The 21,438-nt window shown below is 42.1% G+C and overlaps 1 protein-coding gene across 8 annotated transcripts in view; it reads right to left on the reverse strand.

Moving 5' to 3' along the window:
• The window catches only part of VPS35L (VPS35 endosomal protein sorting factor like), a 143,539-nt gene that overhangs the window by 27,824 nt on the left and 94,277 nt on the right, over positions 1 to 21,438 (reverse strand). For all 8 annotated transcript variants that reach the window (XR_004961631.1, XM_036278771.1, XM_036278776.1 and 5 more), the window contains 4 exons: positions 21,114 to 21,177; positions 18,997 to 19,095; positions 11,616 to 11,693; positions 10,803 to 10,917 (listed from right to left, as the gene is read on the reverse strand). Coding sequence is in view for 7 of the 8 variants with exons in the window: in XM_036278771.1 (XP_036134664.1) it covers positions 10,803 to 10,917; positions 11,616 to 11,693; positions 18,997 to 19,095; positions 21,114 to 21,177 (356 nt within the window). In the remaining variant the exon portion in view is untranslated. The remainder of the gene's footprint in view (positions 1 to 10,802; positions 10,918 to 11,615; positions 11,694 to 18,996; positions 19,096 to 21,113; positions 21,178 to 21,438) is intronic.

Below are 21,438 nucleotides of genomic sequence, written 5' to 3' on the forward strand. Positions count from 1 at the left end.
CACTGCAAGAAATGTTAAAAGGACTGCTGTAATTAGCAAGAGAAATAGGAAAAAAAATAAAACCACACTAAACAAAAATGGCAATAAAAATAAGTACATATCAATAATCACCTTAAATGTAAATGGATTGAATGCTCCCATAAAAAGACACAGCGTAGCTGATTGGACAAAAAAGCATGACTCATCAATATGCTATTTACAAGAGACCCACCTCACAACAAAAGACTCACGCAGGTTGAAAGTGAAGGGATGGAAAACAATCTTCCAAGCAAACGGAAAGGAAAAAAAAGCTGAGGTAGCAATACTCATATCTGATAAAATAGATTTCAAAATAAAGGCCATAAGTAGAGACAAAGAAGGCCACTACATACCATTGAAAGGATCTATCCAACAGGAAGATATAACTTTGATAAACACATATGTACCCAATATAGGAGCACCAAAATATATCAAACATCTTCTGGAGGACTTCAAAGGAGAAATCAGTAGCAATACAATCATAGCAGGGAACTTCAACACCCTGCTGACATGACTGTATAGATCCTCTAGACAAAAAATTAGCAAGGAAACAGAGACTCTAAATGAAGCACTAGACCAAATGGATTTAATAGATATCTACAGAGAACTACACCCCAAAACTACAGAATTCACATTCTTCTCAAGTGCACATGGGACATTCTCAAAGACAGACCACATGTTAGGGCACAAACTAAGTCTCTACAACTTCAAGAAGACTGAAATCATATCAAGCATCTTCTCAGATTACAAGGGCATGAAACTAGAAATCAATTGCAAGAAGAACATACAAAGACATTTGAACACATGGAAGCTAAATAGCATGTTATTAAACAATGAATGGGTTACCAAGAAGATCAAGGAAGAAATTAAAAACTGTCTGGAAACCAATGAAAATGAACACACAAAAACACAAAATCTGTGGGAAGCAGCGAAAGCAATTCTGAGAGGGAAGTTCATAGCACTACAGGCCTACCTCAAAAAAAAAGAAAAATCTCGAATAGACTATCTAACCTCACAACTTAAAGAACTAGAGAGCAAACAAAAAGAAAACCCCAGAGCAAGTAGAAGAAAGGAAATAGTAAAGATCAGTGCAGAAATAAAGGACATAGAGTCCAAAAAAACAATTCAAGGGATCAATGAAACACACAGCTGGTTTTTCGAAAGATAAAAAAGATTGATGGACCCTTAGCTAGACTCACCAAGAAACAAAGAGAAAGAACCCAAATACACAAAATCAAAAATGAAAGAGAAGTAACAACTGACACCACAGAAATACAAAGATCGTTAACAGCTACTATGAACAACTATATGGCAACAAATTCGACAATCTAAGCGAAAAGGACAAATTTCTAGAAACACATAGTCTCCGAAAACTGGACCAGGAAGAGAGAGAACAGACCAATAACAACAAAAGAAATTGAAGATGTAATCAAGACTCTCCCAGCAAACAAAAACCCAGGCCCGGATGGCTTCACGGGGGAGTTCTACCGAACATTCAAAGAAAAACTAATACCCATTCTCCTCAAACTATTTCAAAAAATTCAAGAAGAAGGAAGACTTCCAAGTTCGTTGTATGAAGCCACCATAATTCTAATTCCAAAACCAGAAAAAGACACAACAAAGAAAGAAAACTACAGGCCAATAACTCTGATGAACATAGATGCCAAAATCCTGAACAAAATACTAGCAAATCGGATCCAGCAATACACCAAAAAAATTATCCACCATGACCAAGTGGGATTCATCCCAGGGATGCAAGGCTGGTACAATATTCGCAAATCAATAAATGTGATACACCACATAAATAAAATGAAGAATAAAAACCACATGATCGTATCAATAGAGGCCGAGAAAGCCTTCCACAAAATCCAGCATCCATTACTGATAAAAATGCTCAGCAATATGGGAATAGAGGGATCATATCTAGACATAATAAAGGCCACATATGAAAGACCTACAGCCAACATCATACTCAATGGGCAGAAACTAAATTCATTTTCCTTAAGAACAGGAACAAGGCAAGGATGCCCACTTTCGCCACTCTTATTTAACATAGTACTGGAAGTCTTAGCCACAGCAATCAGCCAGGAAGAAAAAATAAAAGGGATCCAAATTGGAAAGAAGGAAGTGAAACTGTCATTATTTGCAGATGACATGATACTATACGTAGTAAACCCCAAACACTCCATCAAAAATTTACTGGAGTTAATAAATGAATTTGGAAAAGTAGCAGGATACAAAATTAATGTCAAAAAATTGATGGCATTCTTATACACCAAGGATGAACTCACAGATAGAGAAACTAAGATAACAATCCCATTTACCATTGCGGCAAAAAAATTAAGATACCTAGGAATAAACTTAACCAAAAGAATTAAGGACCGATTTGCAGAACACTACAGGTCATTGAAAAAAGAAATAGAGGAAGATATAAAAAAGTGAAAGTATATACCCTGTTCATGGATTGGAAGAATTAACATCATTAAAATGTCCATACTACCCAAAGCAATCTATAGATTCAGTGCAATCCCCATCAAAATACCAACAACATACTTCACAGAACTAGAACAAGTACTTCAAAAGTTTATATGGAACCAAAAAAGTCCTCAAATAGCCACAGGAATCTTGAAAAAGAAGAAAAAAGTTGGAGGTATCACATTACCAGATTTCAGGTTATACTACAAAGCCACTATAATCAAAACAGCCTGGTACTGGCACAAGAACAGGCATATAGACCAGTAGAACAGAACAGAGAACCCAGAAATGGACCCAAGGCTATATGCTCAGTTAATATTTGACAAAGGTGGCAAGAGCATACAGTGGAGTAAGGACAGCCTCTTTAATAAATGGCGTTGGGAAAATTGGACAGCTACATACATAAAAATGAAAGTAGACCATCAACTTACACCCTACACAAGAATAATCTCAAAATGTATTAAAGACTTAAATGTGACCCATGAATCCATAAAAATCCTAGAAGAAACTGTAGGCAACAAAATTTCAGACATCATACACAGCAGAATTTTCACTGATACATCACCTAAGGCAATAGAAGCAAAGGAGAAAATGAACACATGGAACAACATCAAACTCAATAGCTTCTGCACAACAAAAGATACAATCATCAAAACTGAAAGGCTATCCACTGTATGGGAGAGCATAATTGCCAATGATATATCAGATAAGGGGTTAATTTCCATTATATATAAATTGTTCATACAATTCAACAAAAGACAAAGAACCCAATTACAAAATGGGCAGAAGAACTAAACGGACACCTCTCCAAACAGGACATACAAATGGCTAAGAGACATATGAAGAAATGCTCAACATCACTAATCATCAGAGAGATGCAAATTAAAACAACAATGAGGTATCACCTCACATCTGTCAGAATGGTCGCCATCAACAAATCATCAAACAACAAGTGTTGGCGAGGGTGTGGAGAAAAGGGGACTCTAGTATACTGCTGGTGGGAATGCAGACTGGTGCAGCCACTATGGAAAACAATATGGTGTTACCTCAAAAAATTGAAAATTGAACTTCCATTTGAACCAGTGTTCCCACTTCTAGGAATATACCCTAAGAAGCCTGAAACACCAATCAGAAAGAATATATGTACCCCCATGTTCGTAGCAGCACTATTTACAATAGCTAAGATCTGGAAACAGCCCAGTGGGGGAAAAGGGAGAAACATCTGTCACAAAAATTAATTAATAAAATAGATAAATAAAGAAAGAAAAAAAGAAAATGTAACTTTAAAAAAACAAATTTATCTTTAAATAGGTACCAGAGTTACACGATTCAAACATCCAAAGGTAACAGGCCTTCTCACTCCTGTCCCCCACCAAACAGTTCCCCTTCCTGGAGACAGCTGCAGCTGGGGTGTGCTCCTGAGTCTACAGAAGCAACACCTTTTCTCTTTACCTTTCCTTCTTTCGTTTTTTACAGAGCTAACAGATAAAATACATAGTTTTGCCGTTCTCCTCCCCACCACTTGACATATCTTGCTGATTATCTTGCTGACATATCTTGCATATCATCACTGGACATAAAACACATCTTTCTTTTTTATAGCTACAAAGTGGAATCTGGTCCATTTGCTTTTTCTCCCAATTATTTTTTGTGGTAAAAGGACATAAAATTTACCAACTTAATCATTTAGTTCTAAATCATTAGGAGAAGTGCCGGCTGTGAGCTCCCCCGGTGAACGGTGTCTGAAAGGCTGCCTGCCCGGCCTCAGCCAGCAGGGCAGTCGCTGTCTTGCACACAGCGAGTGGGGACGGGGCTGCTGGCTGGGAAGCGATCCCAGAACATTTGACCACTTTCTGTTTGTGATTTCAGGCTCTTCTGTTTCCCAACCTGCGCAGTTTCAAAGAGTCTGCAGAACACAAAGGAGCCTATTCCAAAAACCTCAAAGACATGGAGAAATCAAACACACCCCAAACACAAAGTTACTAAAATTACAGGTCACCACAATGTATGTCCCTAGGAAGCCCTGGGAGCAGCAGGCGTGTGACTAGAAGCTGAAAATAAGGGCTCAGCGAAGATCCTGGGTAGACCATGTGAATGATCTGTGCTGCCTGGCTCCCAGAAACACCTGAGACACCTGATCCCTGTGGATGAAGGCAGCTTTGTATCAGCTCTAAGCTCAGTTGGAGAAAAGCTAAACACAACCCACCAATACGGGACTGAAGAAACTGCTGTACTGACACACCATGGAAATGTCGTAACTAAGAGAGGACAGGGTACAGTTATACACCCACAACGATGTTTCAGTCGATCACAGACTCTATGTGCGATGGGGTCCCATACCATTAAAATAGAGCTGAAATTTCCCATCTCCTAGTGACAGCCTGGCCACTGAACCTGGGAGCAAACACATTACGACCGCCTATGGCCCCCAGGACATAACCTGCAACCCAGGAGTACCAGACGGCACCAGCAGTCCTGGCAGAGCAGGCTCCACCACACACGCCCTATGTTTCCCCAAGGACGGAATCCCCTAGCAATGGTTTCTCAGGGCGTATTCCCCACTGTTAAGTGACGTGTAGTGTACATCTATGTTTTACTGTACATAGATGTCTATGACATACAAAATGTAAAACGCTAGGACTTCCAGTCAAGATGGCGGGTAGGTAAACGCGGAATCACGTCCTCCCACAACCACATCAAAGTTACAACTAAACTACAGAACCACCATCATTCAGAACCGCCTGACACCGAGCTGAATGGAAGTCCTACAACTACAGAATTAAAGCAGCAGCCACATCGACACTGGTAGGAGGGGCAAAGGTGGACGGGCGGGTCCCACACCCACGTGTGGCAGATAAAAACCAGGGGGATACGCTGGCTAGGAAGGTCCTCCCTGAAGACTAAGGGGTCCCCGTCCCACACCAGGCACCTTGCTCAGGGTTCCAGTGCCAGGAAGAGAATCCCCATCACTCTGGCTGGAAAAACCAGCAGGAACTGAGGCTCAGGGAGGCAGACGTGGCTGGAGTCCCAGGCAGCTCCTCTTAAAGGGCCCGTGCACAAACTTATCCGACTCACTCTCTTTAAGCTTGGAGGGGAGGCAGCTCGAGGGGCACCAGAGACATACAGAAGAACTGAGCTGTTTGGCACTGGAGCGAGGGCTGGAGAGGCAGCTTTCTCCAGGACAGACTTGCTGTCAGAGGATTCTGTTCTTTTGGTGAGCCCTTCCCGGGGGCGGCAGACAGCAGTCACATCTGGGACTCACAAAACCTGGCTCACACTGGTTGCCCCACCCTGGTGATTCCCTGAGGCCCCGCCCGACCCAACTTTCAGGCCCATCCAAGCTGTTGCCAGTTGCTTAACCATAGGATTGACCTGTCTTGGATCCTGCTTCAGGTTTTCCTAAATTCTTTCAAACAAGCAGCATCTGGTCTCAGCTAGCCCCATACCTCTCATTAAGTAATACATAGAAACAAACACAGGGAGGCAGCCAAAATGAGGATACAAAGAAACAGGTCCCAAATGAAAGAACAGAAAAAATCTCCAGGTAAAGAACTAAGCGAAATGGAGATAAGCAACCTCACAGATGCTGAGTTCAAATTACTGCTTATAAGGATGCTCAGTGAACGTAGAGAGAACTTCAGCGAACGTAGTGAGGGCCTCAAGAGCATAAAAAAGGACTAGTCAGAAATGAAGGAGGCACTAACTGAAATAAAGAATAATTTACACAGAATTCACTAGTAGAGAAGGTAAAGCCAAGAAGCAAACCATCGATTTGGAATACAAGGAAGCAAAAAAACACCCAATCAGAACAGCAGAAAGAGAAAAAAATCCAAAAAAATGAGGATAGGAGCCTCTGGGACAACTTAAAGCATGCCAACATTTGCATCTTGGAAGTGCCAGAAGGAGAAGAGAGAGAAGAAGAAATCGAAAACCTGTTTGAAACAATAATGGCAGAAAACTTTCCTAACTTGGTGAAGGAAACATACAAGTCCAGGAAGCACAGAGAGTCCCAAACAACATGAACCCCAAGAGGCCCACACCAAGACACATCATCATCAAAATGCAAAAGGTTCAAGACAAAGAATCTTAAAAGCAGCAAGAGAAAAGTAGTTAGTTACCTACACAGGAGTTCCCATAAGACTATCAGCTGATTTCTCAAAGGAAACTTTGCAGGCCAGAAGGGAGTGGCAAGAAATATTCAGAGTGATGAAAACCAAGAACCTACAACCAAGAAGATTACTCTGTTCAGCAAAGCTGTCATTTAGAATCGATGGCCATATAAAGACTTTCCCAGACAAGGAAAAGTTAAAGGAGTTCATCACCACCAAACCATTATTATATGAAATGTTGAAGGGTCTTTCTGAAGAAAAAGATAAAATATACGAATAAACAAAATGGCAATGAATACATATCTATTGACAATGGAATCTACAAACAAAATGAACAGGCAGAACAGAAACATTCTCATAGATACAGAGAACATTTTGTTGGTTGCCAGATGGGAGGGGGGTTGGGGAAATGGGTGAAAAAGGTGAAGGGATTAAGAAGTACAAACTGGTTGCTAGACTGACAAACCTCAAAGAGAAGGGGGTTGGGGGATGGGAAGAAATAAACGAAAGAACTTATATGGAAAACCAATGGACACAGACAACAGTGTGGGAAAAGGCAGAAAGGGGCAGGAGTGGGGCGGGAGTGAGGAGGAGGGGGTCTATGGGGAAAAAATGAGGAACATCTGTAATACATTCAACAATAAAGATAAAAAATAACGTAAAACACTGCACAGCTGTACAGAGCATGCTCCTATCTTTGCAAGAAAGGCTAGTGTACATACTGAAGTAGATGACAGGCATGAGGCAAGACAATGCCACACCGCTGCTGTGTCACAGGAGCCAGTATGGCTGAAGGGGAGGGAGACTGTGGCCTTCCACTCACTGCTAGATCACCGCTTTAGAATTTTAATGTATATTTCCAAAAATAAATTTTATCGTACAGAAGGCAATACAAGTTTACTGTAAAATTTTTAATTATAGAACTGCAGAAAATGAGACAGGAGGGTACACAGGCTGACGCTCTGAGGGAATTTAGACTCCCCTCCCTTCTTCACCAGATCAGGACATCTGGGGATGGGTGTGGGGAAGGGCTGCCCAATGTGTGGACTGTCACATTCTTGCTGCTCTAAGGGATGGCCACCCTCCTCATCTGCATAAGGTGAGGCACTAAGCTGGGGCCTGGGTTGCTGCTCTGCCAATGGGCCAGAAAGGTTCCTCTTATTGGTTTCTCCATGATGTGAGCTATACTTCAGGGTTCAAGGTCTCTAGGTACCTCCAACTGCATGAATTCTTTTTAAGAGGTTTCACCCTGCCCTGGCCAGGTGGCTCGGTTGGTTGGAGTGCCGTCCCGTACACCAAGAGGTGGCAGCTGTCTGTGGACTGGGCCGTCCTCCCAACACCAAACCTGCTGGCACCTTGACCTGGACTTCCCACCTCCAGAACCGTGAGCAGCAGTGTCTGTGACAAGCCCCCAGCGGTGTTGCTCTGTTGCGGTGGCCTGCAATGACTGAGGCAGTCTGCAGTGCAGACACATGGTCACCAGTGACGGGTGCTGGGGTACTGCCTCATTGTCCAAAGGATAGTTATCATCCACAGGCAAGTTAGCTCCAGCAACCCAATACTATGTAGTACTAAACTGTGCTTTTGTAATAGGACTTGCTACTGTAGCAGCTAAGTCTGAGCATTTTAGGGACCCTATTTTGATGATAGAGAGCAAGATTTGGAGAAAGATGAACAGGGACAGTTAAACACCTTCATTAGTGTTTACTTGCTATCAGTGACAGCTTCATCTAACGCTGATTTTGGCACCTGGTTTTTTCAGCATGCCCTTTAAATTCTCGATTACCGACACTTAATGTGAAAAGTTCACACAGCAACCTCCGGTCAAGATAGCAGGCAGGTAAACGCGGTCTCGCATCCTCCCACAACCACATCAAAATTACAGAACAACCATCATTCAGAACCGCCTGACATTGAGCTGAATGGAAGTCCTAAAACTACGAAATTAAAGCAGCAGCCGCATCGAGAAAGATAGGAGGGGCGGAGGAGGATGGGCTGGTCCCACACCCACATGTGGCGGATAAAAATCAGGAGGACACCTGGGCTGGGAAGGTCCTCCCTGAGGACTGAGGGGTCCCCATCCCACACCAGGCCCCCAGCTCAGGGTTCCAGTGCCAGGAAGAGAATCCCCATCACTTCTGGCTGGAAAAACCAGCAGGAACTGAGGCTCAGGGAAGCTGACGCAGCTAGAGCCAAGCTGACACAGCTACAGCCCCAGGCAGCTCCTCTTAAAGGGCCCACGCACAAACATATCCGACTCACTCCCTCTAAGCTTGGAGGGGAGGCAGCTTGAGGGGAGCCAGAGACATACAGGGAAGAACTGAGCTCTTTGGCATTGCAGTGAGGGCTGCAGAGGGGGCTTTCTCCGGGACAGATGTGCTGTCAGAGGCCTTTATTCCTCCAAAGGAGTCAGAAGTCAGTGGTCAGTGGGAACAGCCAGTCCTTGGAGCTGATCAGTCTGACTAAATCCCTCCCACTGATGTGCCAACAGCAATCAAGACTCAATTAAAACAGAAGGGTGTACAGTCCACATGAGGGGTGCACCTCAAGGGCCCAGTTGGGAGACAAAGGAGGCTGTGCCACTGGGCCCTACAGGACACCTACTACAATAGGCCACCCTAAGAAGCCTAGGAGACAGAGCAACTCTACCTCATACATAGAAACAGTCACAGGGAAGCAGCCAAAATGAGAAGACAAAGAAACATGTCCCAAATCAAAGAACAGAACAAAACTCTAGGAAACTAAATGAAACAGAGATAACCAATCTAACAGATGCAGAGTTCAAAACACTGGTTATAAGGATGCTCAAGGAACTTAGTGAGAACTTCAAGAAACTTAGTGAAAAGCTCAAGAGCATCAAAAAGGATCAGTCAGAAATGAAGGACGCACTAACTGAAATAGAGAATAAGCTACAGAGAATCAATAGTAGAGTAGGTGAGGCCAAGAAACAAACCATCAATTTAGAATATAAGGAAGCAAAAAACACCCAATCAGAACAGCAAAAAGAGAAAAAAATCCAAAAAAATGAGGATAGTGTAAGGAGCCTCTGGGACAACTTCAAGTGTATCAACATTCACAACATGGGGGTGGCAGAGGGAGCAGAGCAAGAAACTGAAAATCTAGTTTAAAAAAATAATGGCAGAAAAATTCTCTAACTTGGTGAAGAAAACAGACATACAAGTCCACGAAGCACAGAGAGTCCCAAACAAGATGAACCCCAAGAGGCCCACACCAAGACACATCATCATCAAAATGCAAAAGGTTCAAGACAAAGAGAGAATCTTAAAAGCAGCAAGAGAAAAGCAGTTAGTTACCTACAAGGGAGCTCCCATAAGACTGTCAGCTGATCTCTCAAAAGACACTTTGCAGGCCAGAAGGGAGTGGCAAGAAATATTCAAAGTGATGAAAAGTAAGAACCTACAACTAAGATTACTCTATCCTGCAAATCTATCATTTAGAATTGATGGCCATATAAACAGTTTCCCAGACAAGAAAAAGCTAAAGGAGTTCATCACCACCAAACCAGTATTATATGAAATGTTGAAGCATCTTCTTGAAGAAAAAGAAAAAATATGAACAATAAAATGGTAATAAATACATATCTATTGACAACTGAATCTATAAACAAAATGAACAGGTGGAATAGAAACAGACTCATAGATACAGAGAACTTTTTGTTGGTTGCCAGATGGGAGGGCGTTGGAGGAATGGGTGAAAAAGATGAAGGGATTAAGAGGTACAAATTGGTTGTTAGACTGACAAACCTCAAAGGGAAGGTGGGGCGGGGGCTTGGGAAGAAATAAACCAAAGAACTTACATGCATAACCAATGGACACAGACAACAGTGTGGAGAAAGTCAGGAGGGGTGTAGGTGCAGGGAGGAGGGGGTCAATAGGAGGAACATCTGTAATACATTCAACAATAAAGATAAGTTAAAAAAATAAAAAATAAAAAAAGACGGTCCTTAGAGGAAACAGCACACTCTATAATCTGTCTGACTGAATATGGGCATGTCCAACATGCTTCCTATTAAAGACACAGATTTAACAATCGCATCTTATAACTTTTTTCTTTCCTCCTATGGAATCATTCTTTCTCTACACACATCCCTGGCACAATCCCATGTACATACCCACATACCCCTGTGGAGTCAGCCTCCCTCAGAAGGCAGGGAGGCTGAGAGGAGGCCGATGGGATTACCTTGGGAGAGGCACTGGTTGGCCAAGGCCACCTGACCGGAATGCAGGTAGAGGTTGAGGCGTGTGAAGATGCCCACCAGGGACGGGATGGTGATGAAGCAGTAGGCAGCACAAGCCTGGGGGAGAGGGCAGAGACACAGCAGGTCACCTGGCAGTGCCACACTGATGGATGAGGACTCCTGTTCTCATGTAGCATATTTTCAGGCAAAAACACTTAAAATAATTTCCTCATCTTGAGCCCGTTTCCCCTCTTGGCTCTTTGGTATCTGTCTCTTTGGGAGGTGGGGAGAATAAGGATAATAAAGAGATAATATCTAATACCAATAAATTAAACAGCAGCTGTTCAAACCAATTACATTTTAAATTGAGGGATTAAAAAAAGTTGCTACAGAGTGTGAGGCAGTTGACTAAGGAGAGGACGAGATGAGAAGGGGCAGGCTCGGGCACTTCTACTTCATTGTTTTGCATAGGACTTCATTGTTTGACATGTGGGTGGCATTGCTTTCATGAAATTTTGAGCAATACACCAAGAAGCTTAAATTTTATTTGAAAGTTGGCAACTGATCAATATAGAAAAAGAGATCAGACCTTTCGGATATAGGTCCAACTACACAGATAACAGCTGGCACACGCCCCAAACCCATCCCTCCAACCCTTCCCCATGACCTGTATCCCAATCCAGGCTCCTTCAGCCATGTCTTTCAGAAACATTAAGAAAACTGGTCAGGCCATGGACATGCAAGGAAAAGTTACTCTGGAAAATCGAACAGCCCACTGGGGTGTCAAGTGTGTGAGCCTCATTTTTGGAACATACCCGGACAAAGGCAGCCGTTTTTCTGGAGTGGTTCCCCTTCATCACTCGTCTTGTTTCCATTGCTAGCCGGTTCACACTCTAGATGCGTTAATAAGTGAAACAGAAATGGTAATGAAATGAGTGCTGACTCCCATCTTCCACAGAGATCTGAACATGAAGTGCATACAATTCAATGAGAACCAGGTAAGTGGGACCAAGGCTGGTGAGTACTGAGCCCTGAAATGCCAAAGGGTCATCAGGCCCAACCCATCCTGGGCCTGAGCACACATCTCCAAGGGGTGGAGCTAAAGGCACTTTCTGAGTTAGTCATGCCTGCCACCAGCATTACAAATGACCATTTTCTGGTTTAATGAACAGCTAGAGTTTACTTACTCCATTTCTAGCAATCCTTTACACTAAGTTTAAGACCTTAAAGATCTTAAGAGAAATGTTCTAATCTGACAGAAGACCATGAAGCTCAGCTGATGCAATACTAACAAGAATCACGAGAAAGGTGTTAACAGCAGCCATATCATCACCTATAGCATACCAGGGCTGTTTGAAGAGCTGTCCATTCCTTACCACATTTAATCCTCTCAACCTACAAGGTAGGAACTGTTCCCTGCCCGTTTAGTCTCTACATTTCAGTCTTAAGTTTAGTAATGCTCCCATAACCTGACAAACAGCAAACAAGCATATAAAAAAGCTACCCTCCTTGAATTTACATGAGGCAGTTCAAGAGCCTTAGGGAATCTTCCCCCAGGTATGAGAAGTTTAGACCCATGGTTCCCAAACTGAGACACCAGAGTATTATGCAAACTCGCAGGGGAACCTTTCTATGTTAAGGAAAACAGCAATGCTCAGTTGTTCAGCCCGGGCAAAGCGCTGGGGAGGCAGCCCCCAAATCCACACTGGACTGTGTCACATTCCTTGCAGTGATGTCTTATCTTTGCACAACTGGGTTTTGGCAACTGCTGTGAGAAAACGCAAGAGCTGTGCAAAAATCGGTGTGGAAAGAAATCAGCGAGAACAGGAAAGAAAGGTGGTGGTGACCGGCCTGACAAAGGTGTGAGATGTACAGTGCCCAGGAAGTGCCCAACTCACCTCACCAGAAAGAAACTGTGCTCAATAAAAAATGAAATACAAATATTTTTTCTTTCAACATATGTATATTGTGTTTCAAAGGACTATCATGTTGTTAGAGCATACTTGTTTGCATGTAACTTTGTAATAAACAGAGATGTTATTTATTTCTTTTTAACTGGAGGCACCAGGAAAAGTTGCTAAAGGGCCAAGATCCAAGGAAGTTGGAACTGTGATTAGGCAGCAAGGCACTCTAGGATAGTATTTATACAACGAAATAATCAGTGCTCCTCACATAACTCTTCACTGTTGGCATGCAGGAATGAGGATAAACACCTTTCAGAGAAAAAGGGGTCAATAAAAAGCATTCAAAAATTTCTACAAAGTTGTAGATTTTTTTAAAATTAATTTATTTTTGTTACAGATGTTTGTCCTTTTTCCCCCATTGACACCCTCCTCCCCAACCCCTTGACCCCGTCCCCGGCTTTCTTGTCCCTGTCCATTGGTTATGAGTACATGCATATAAGTTCTGTGATTTATCTCTTTCCCTCCCCCAGCCACCCCTCTCCTGAAAGTTGTCAGTCTGTACCCTACTTCCACGTCTCTGGTTCTACCCTATTCCTCAGACTGTTATGTTCATTATATTAGACAAATAAGTGAGATCATGTGGTATTTCTCTTTTGCTGCTTAGCTTGTTTCACTTAGGATAATACTTTCCGGGTATCTCCATGTGGTCTCGAAGGATAAGAGATCTTTCTTTCTTACCCCTGTGTAGCACTCCACTGTGTATATGTACCACAGATTTTTTATCCATTTGTCTACTGATGGATATTTAGGCTATTCCCAGATCTTAGCTATTGTAAATAGTGCTCTTATGAACATGAGGCTACATATATTCTTTCTGATTGGTGTTTCACGCTTCTTAGGGTATATTCCTAGGAGTAGAATCACTGGGTCAAATGGCAATTTAATATTTAATTTTTTGAGGTAACATCATATTGTTTTCCATAGTGGCTGCACCAGTCTGCATTCCCACCAGCAGTGTACTAGTGTCCCCTTTTCTCCACACCCTCGCCAACACTTGTTGTTTGATGATTTGTTGATGGCGGCCATTCTGACAGGTGTGAGGTGATATCTCATTGTTGCTTTAATTTGCATCTCTCTAATGATTAGTGATGTTGAGCATTTCTTCATATGTCTCTTGACCATTTGTATGTCCTGTTTGGAGAGCTGTCTATTCAGCTCCTCTGCCCATTTTATAACTGGGTTGTTTGTCTTCCTTTTGTTGAGTGGTGTGAGTACTCTACATATTTTGGAAATTAACCCCTTAGATGATGTATCATTGGCAATGATGCTGTCCCATACAGTGGGTTGCCTTTCCTTTGTGATGGCTGTTTCTTTTCCGGTGCAGAAACTTTTGAGTTTGATGTAGTCCCATGTGTTCATTTTCTCCTTTGTTTCTGTTGCCTTAGGTGATGTATCAGTGAAAATTCTGCTCCGTATGATGTCCGAAATTTTGTTGCCTACATTTTCTTCTAAAATTTTTATGGATTTTATGCATTTTGAGTTTATTTTTGTGTAAGGTGTAAGTTGATGGTCTAGTTTCATTTATTTTTTTGCATATAGCTATCCGATTTTTCCCAGTACCATTTATTAAAGAGGCTGTCTTTACTCTATTGTATGCTCTTGCTTCCTCAGTCAAATATTAATTGAGCATAACGTCTTGGGTCCATTTGGGAATTCTCTGTTTGGTCTATATGCCTATTCTATATGCCTGTTCTTGTGCCAGTGCCAGGCTGTTTTGATTACAGTAGCTTTGTAGTATAACCTGATATCTGGTATTGTGATCCCACCCACTTTGTCCTTTTTCAAGATTGCTGTGGCTATTGGGGGTCTTTTTTGGTTCCATATGAACTCTTGAAGGATTTGTTCTAGTTCTGTGAGATATGTCGTTGGTATTTTGATGCGGATTGCATTGAATCTATAGATTGCTTTGGGGTAGTATGGACATTTTAATGACGTTAATTCTTCCAATCCATGAATGATAGTACTTCCACTTTCTTATATCTTTATTTCTTTTTTCAATGTCCTGTAGTTTTCTGCAAAGAGGTCCTTCACTTCTTTGGTTAGGTTTATACCTAGGTATCTTAATTTTTTTGCTGCGATGTTAAATGGGATTGATTTTTCAGTTTCTCTTTCTGTGAGTTCATCACTGGTGTATAAGAATGCCTTAGATTTCTTGACGTTAATTTTGTATCCTGCTACTTTGCCAAATTCATTTATTAAGTCTAGTAGATTTTTGACGTAGTCTTTAGGGTTTTCTATGTATAATACCATGTCATCTGCGAATAATGACAGTTTCACCTCATCCTTTCCAATTTGGATCCCTTTTATTTTTTCTTTCTGTCTGATTGCTGTGATTAAGACTTTCAGTACTACGTTAAATAAGAGTGGCAAAAGTGGGCATCCTGTCTTGTTCCTGTTCTTAAGAGAAATGCTTTTAGTTTCTGCCCATAGAGTATGATGTGGGCTGTAGGTCTTTCATATATGGCCTTTATTATGTCTAGACATGATTCCCTCTATTCCCAGACTGCTGAGTGTTTTTATCAGAAATAGGTGCTGGATTTTGTCGAATGCTTTTTCAGCATCTATTGATATGATCATGTGGTTTTTATTCTTCATTTTGTTTCTGTGGTGTTATCACATTTATTGATTTGCTAATACTGTACAAGCCTTACATCACTGGGATGAATCCCACTTGGTCATGGTGAATAATTTTTTTGATGTTTTGCTGGATCAGTTTTGCTAGTATTTTGTTCAGGATTTTGGCATCTGTGTTCATAAAGGATATTGGCCTGTAGTTTTCTTTCTTTCTAGTATCTTTTTCTGGTTTGGGAATTAAAATTATGCTGGCCTCATAAGACAAGATGTGAAGTCTTCCTTCTTCTTGAATTTTTTGAAATAGTTTGAGGAGAATGGGTGTTTGTTCTTCTTTGAATGTTCGGTAAAACTCCCCTGTGAAGCCATCTAGGCCTGGGCTTTTGTTTGCTGGGAGAGTCTTGATTACATCTTCAATTTCTTATGTTGTTATTGGTCTGTTCAAGTTTTCTATCTCTTCCCAGTCCAGTTTTGGGAGACTGTGTGTTTCTAGAAAGTTGTCCATTTCGCTTAGCTTGTCGAATTTGTTGCCATATAATTGTTCATAGTAATTGTTAATGATCTTTTGTATTTCTGTGGTGTCAGTTATTATTTCTCCTTTCATTTCTGATTTTGTGTATTTCTGTTCTGTTTCTTGGTGAGTCTAGCTAAGGGTCCATCAATCTTGCTTATCTTTTCAAAAAACCAACTCTTTGTTTCATTGATCCTTTGAATTGTGTTTTTGGACTCCATCTCATTTATTTCTGCTCTGATCTTTACTATTTCCTTCCTCCTACTTGCTCTGGGGTTTTCCGTTTGGTTTCTAGTTCTTTAAGTTGAAAGTCTATTAGAAATTTTTCTTGTTTCTTGAGGTAGGCCTGTAGTGGTATGAACTTCCCTCTCAGAACTGCTCTCGCTGCATCCCATAGACTTTGTGTTGTTGTGTGTTCATTTTCATTGGTTTCCAAGAAGTTTTTAATTTCTTCCTTGATCTCCTCGGTAACCCATTCATCGTTCAATAACATGCTATTTAGCTTCCATGTGTTCAAATGTCTTTGCATGTTCTTGTTGCAACTGATTTCTAGTTTCATGCAATTGTGATCTGAGAAGATGCTTGATATGATTTCCATCTTCTTGAACTTGTAGAGATTTAGTTTGTGCCCTACCACGTGATCTATCTTTGAGAATGTCCCATGTGCACTTGAGAAGAATGTGAATTCTGCTGTTTTGGGGTGTAATTCTCTATAGATATCTATTAAATCCACTTGATCTAGTGCTTCATTTAAAGTCTTTGTTTCCTTGTTAATTTTTTGTCTAGGGGATTTATCCAGTGATGTCAGCAGGATGTTGAAGTTCCCTGCTATGATTGTACTGCTGTCTATTTCTGTTTTGAAGTCCTCCAGAAGATTTTTAATATATTTGGTGCTCCTATATTTGGTAAATATATGTTTATCAAGGTTATATCTTCCTGTTGAATAGTTCCTTTCAATATTATGTAGTGGCCTTCTTTGTCTCTACCTATGACCTTCATTTTGAAATGTATTTTATCATATATGAGTATTGCTACCCCAGCTTTTTCTTCCTTTCAGTTTGCTTGGAAGATTGTTTTCCATCCCTTCACTTTCAACCTATGTGAGTCTTTTGTTATGAGATGGGTCTCTGGTAAACAACATATAGATGAGTCATGCTTTCTTATCCAATAAGCTACTCTGTATCTTTTTATGGGAGCATTCAATCCATTTACATTTAAGGTGATAATTGATATGTACTTATTTATTGCCATTTTTGTTTAGTGTGGTTATATTTTTCTTCCTGTTTCTTCTATTAATTACAGCAGTACTTTTAACAGTTAAAGCAGTGCTGGTTTGGTGCTAGTGTGTTCCCTTAACTTTTTTTTGTCTGGGAAGCTCTTTATTTGACCATCTATTTTGAATGATATCCTTGCTGGGTAGCATAGTCTTGGATTCAGATCCTTGTTTTTCATGACCTTGATTACTTCATGCCATTTCCTTCTGGCCTGTAGTGTTTCTGTTGAGAAGTCAGCTGAGAGCCTTATGGGGTTTCCTTTGTAGGTAACCTGTTGCTTATCTCTTGCTGCTTTTAGGATTCTTTGTCTTTAATTATTGTCATTTTAATTAGTATTTTTCTTGGTGTGGGCCTGTTTGGATTCTTCTTAGGTGGGGCTCTCTTTGCTTCTTGAACTTGAATGCCTTCTTCCCTCACCAAATTAGGGAAGTTTTCTGTCACTATTGTTTCAAATATATTCTCTAATCCTTGCCCATTGTCTTCCTCTTCAGGGACTCCTATGATGCAAATATTATTATGTTTCCAGTTGTCCCACAGTTCTCTTCCTGTTTTTTATTTTTTTTCCTTTTGGTTTTCTGATTGGTTGAATTTTTCTACTCTTCTAATTCACTGATCTGGTCCTCAGTTTCCTCTACGCTGCTGTTTAGTCCTTGCAGTGTGTTCTTTATTTCTGCTACATTATTCTTCATTTCTTCTTGGTGGTTTTTAATTTCCACTTAGTTGGTTTTCTATGTTTCTATATCTTTACTCATGGTGCTGATGTCCTTACTCATGCTGTTGAGCTTCCCCAAGATCATGGCTCTAAATTCTAGCTCTGTTAACTTGCTTAACTGCACCTCATTATCTCATCTTCGGTTGAGGTCTCTTGTTCTTTCATTTGAGATTTGTTTCTTTGTTTCACCATTTTGGCTATCTTAGTGGGCTTTGGAGCTTGCCAAATTTTCCCTGTGGGTATTGGTGTTCTAGTTTTGTGGCTTCCTCTACTGGGTTTGGATGGGAGTAGGAGGACCTACGTTAAACACCGCTGTCAAGTCTTACTTTCCTGGGTAGCGTTGCAAGCTCAGGAATGGTTCAGTTATCCTCTAGCTTTTTGTCTGGAGACTATTTGTTGTGGTTACTTGAAGAGCCTTGGGTTCTCAGTTGAAAGAAAAACTCCCTCAGGTTTCAGTGTAAGGGGATTTCCTGAAGGTGGGGCAAATGCTGGTTGTTAATGAGTCTCAATCTGCATTTTAAGGGCCCATCTGCTGGGGTTGAATCTCCGAGGGAGGGGCTGCCACCTCTTCCCAGAGCCCTGGGATAGAGTAAGATCACCACGGTCCTGTGGGGCCACAAATCAGCAAAAGCTGTGCGCGCCCTCCAAATCCCGAGTGTCCCCACAAATTTCCAGGCCAGTCCGCCCGCCCTCTACCGGAGCCCAAGGTGAGTGGCTGTGGCTATTTTAGCGCTTTCTCCAGGCCCTCTGCGCTGTGGAGCCATTTGGGAGTTTAACCTCGTGGGCGCTGCTCACATCTAAGACTGCTTCTCCCAGCCCCCCTCTCGCGCTTCCACAATCCTAACAGGATCAGTTTAGTGTCCCTGTTTATATGGTCCTTGCCAGCTGCTTTTCTGTTGCTTTTTCCTGAGGATTTGTCTTTATTTCAGTTGTAATTCCACTTTGTTCCTGGGAGATGGTCTGTATAGCTTCCATTGACTCTGCCGCCATTTTGGAATCCCCCAGCAAAGTTGTAGATTTTATTGACCTCTGAGAAAAACCTTTCATACCTCAGGAACAGGAACAACATGGCGCTAGAAGAATCCCAGATTAAATCTGGTGTCTGGTGTACAGAAGATAAATTAGTATTTACTGAGAGAACACATGAATGAATGTAAGCCTTACGTGAATCAACTGCACGAGAACAGGTTCCAGATTGCAAAACATAGACCTGGCTTCGACATAGAAACTCAGCTGCTGCTCAAAATCACGACCAAAGGACACCTAGAATCAAGCAGAGAGATGCCAACAACGTTATTTCTTTGCAACTGGGCGCACACAAGGAAAAGACTTTTCTTAAGCTTTGTGAGGGAAGGGAAGGCCCCCCAAATATGAGTGGGTGGAAAGGGCATGCAGGCACACGCACAAGCTCACTGGAATATACTCTAACTCGACTTTACAATTCCTAACCCAGCGTATGGCAGAAATACCACCACTGTCCCCTCACTGTTAAACCACAGGCACTGGAGTAGAACATGGAAAGGCTAAGGGTATACAACAGAATCTCACAATATAAACAGAATGTCCCAGGCTAGAAAGAGATCGCTGGGAATAAAATAATAAAATTTTGTCAGCAGTGGCCTTTTCACAGAACATAAAGTTGGTTACTGGGAGCCATTTGTGTGTGTGTGTGGGGGGGTTTCTGCTTCCTGATGGGGTTTCTAACCTCAGCAGCTCCCTGGTGGCTGCCACAAATGGAAGCTTCTCTACCAGACCCCCTTCTTCTGTTTCTCCACATTTAGGAACAGCTGGTTAGTAGGACAAACACATGCCACAGTGATCACTCCTGTCTAGAGGAGATCTAACATGGCTATTTCCATGACAGCTATCAGATTCCACATTTATTCCCTCGTATTCTTTTCCAATGTAACTCAGTGGCTTTCAGACAAAGCCATAAAGGGATAAATACATGATAGCACTGGAGAGGCACCTGGTCAAAACCCTAGGTACATTCCTTAATGTGGCCTGAATTTTCATCAAAATCAGTATTTTACCCAGAGTTTGGTGGATAGTTCAACTGACGCCTGCTGCTGAATGAGTCACATTCCCTAGGTTATTTTCCAAGTGATCTACCCGTATCCTTCTCAGCCAGCTTTTGTCTCGACATGCCTGTTAAAAGGTGGGCGCTGGCAGCAGCTGGCAGTCAGCTCTGCGCACCAGGAAACAAGGCAAAGGCTGTCCTGGCGAGAACAGTACAGTGGACTGCTCTCAAAGGCTGCAACCACCCCCCCCTCTTCTGGCATTTCAGGGTCCCTGTGGACTTGTCCCACCCGGACACGGAGCCAGCTTTCCCTATGCAACAAGGGGCTGGCCCTGGGGCTCACGGTTTCTGAACCTGAGCCCTAGAAGACCCTGGAGCTTCTGTTTGCCCTCACCACATAAGGGAGCTATGACAACCGAATGATGAAAGATCATTGAAAAGAAAGAGATCACATGGATGAGAAACGAGATAGACACCCAGCCAGCATCTAGGTCCAGATACAGCATAACCCTGCCGCACAGAGCAGCCTGGTCATCCACCAGCCAACAGAATGGTAAGAATTAATAAAACACTGTTACTCAAAGCCCCTAGGGTCTGGGGTGAGCTGGTCTGCAGCAATAGTAGCTCAGACACACGGAGAGTGGGCACTGGGCATTTGCACCCAGCCTCGCTCCATCAATGTCTGTGAGCAGCCCTCCAGTATTTCAGGAGCCTCCCCTCCACATCCATGTGACTTGGGTTGCCCAAGTATGCACAGGTCTCCCTGGCCTGGCCACGCTGTGTGTCTGCTCTCCCTCACAGCAGCAATTCAGTTAGGGATGGGCCATGACCCACATGGATCCAAAGGGCCTCGATCCTGGGATTTGCGGGAACCCTTCCTGCCAGGCTGCCAAGCTGGAACGAGTGGAACCTGGAGCTCCCACGGGGAGTGAGCCTGCCTGGGAGGATGGCAAGAGGGAGCCAGGAGCCAAAGACACCCAGACCGCAGGCCTGTCAGCACTACAGAGACTTGGGCCCAGCTGCTCCTTTGAAGGGTTCCATCCCTCAACTTTTGTCCCATCAGTTTTCCTCCCTTGCCCCTCTGACGTCACCCTTGGCCCCCAGAGGGGGGCTGGCTAATGTAAGATGTTCTCTAATTTCATCTTATCACAATAAAAATGAGAAGCACCAGGAAACATAATGATAACTGTTTTCACCAGAGTAAAGATAAACGATTACATCACAATTCCAATCACAGTGACACTTCTTCCTCAATACTTACCATTTTTATAAATCCATTAATCAAATGTGCCAGCATTCTTTTCTCATCCTCAAGAGTGAGTGCACTAAAATCAACAATCATACATAATTTACACTGGGGTAATAAATGAGTTTCTAAAGGAAAAATATGTAAGAACATTTTAACAGGTAAGAACATTTTGCATTTTCTAGATTTAAAAACATTTCACATCTCTGTCAAAGATGCTGTTCTCAAAATACATTTATTAATGGCATAAAGGAAGGTTACTTTTTCTTCTTTGGAATTTGGACAGAAAGGCCCCACTTCAAATGTAGTTCAGAGAACTTTTGTTCAACGTGGTAACAAA

Source organism: Molossus molossus, unplaced genomic scaffold (genome assembly GCF_014108415.1).
Source record: "Molossus molossus isolate mMolMol1 unplaced genomic scaffold, mMolMol1.p scaffold_m16_p_3, whole genome shotgun sequence".
NCBI classification, from domain to species: Eukaryota; Metazoa; Chordata; class Mammalia; order Chiroptera; family Molossidae; genus Molossus; species Molossus molossus.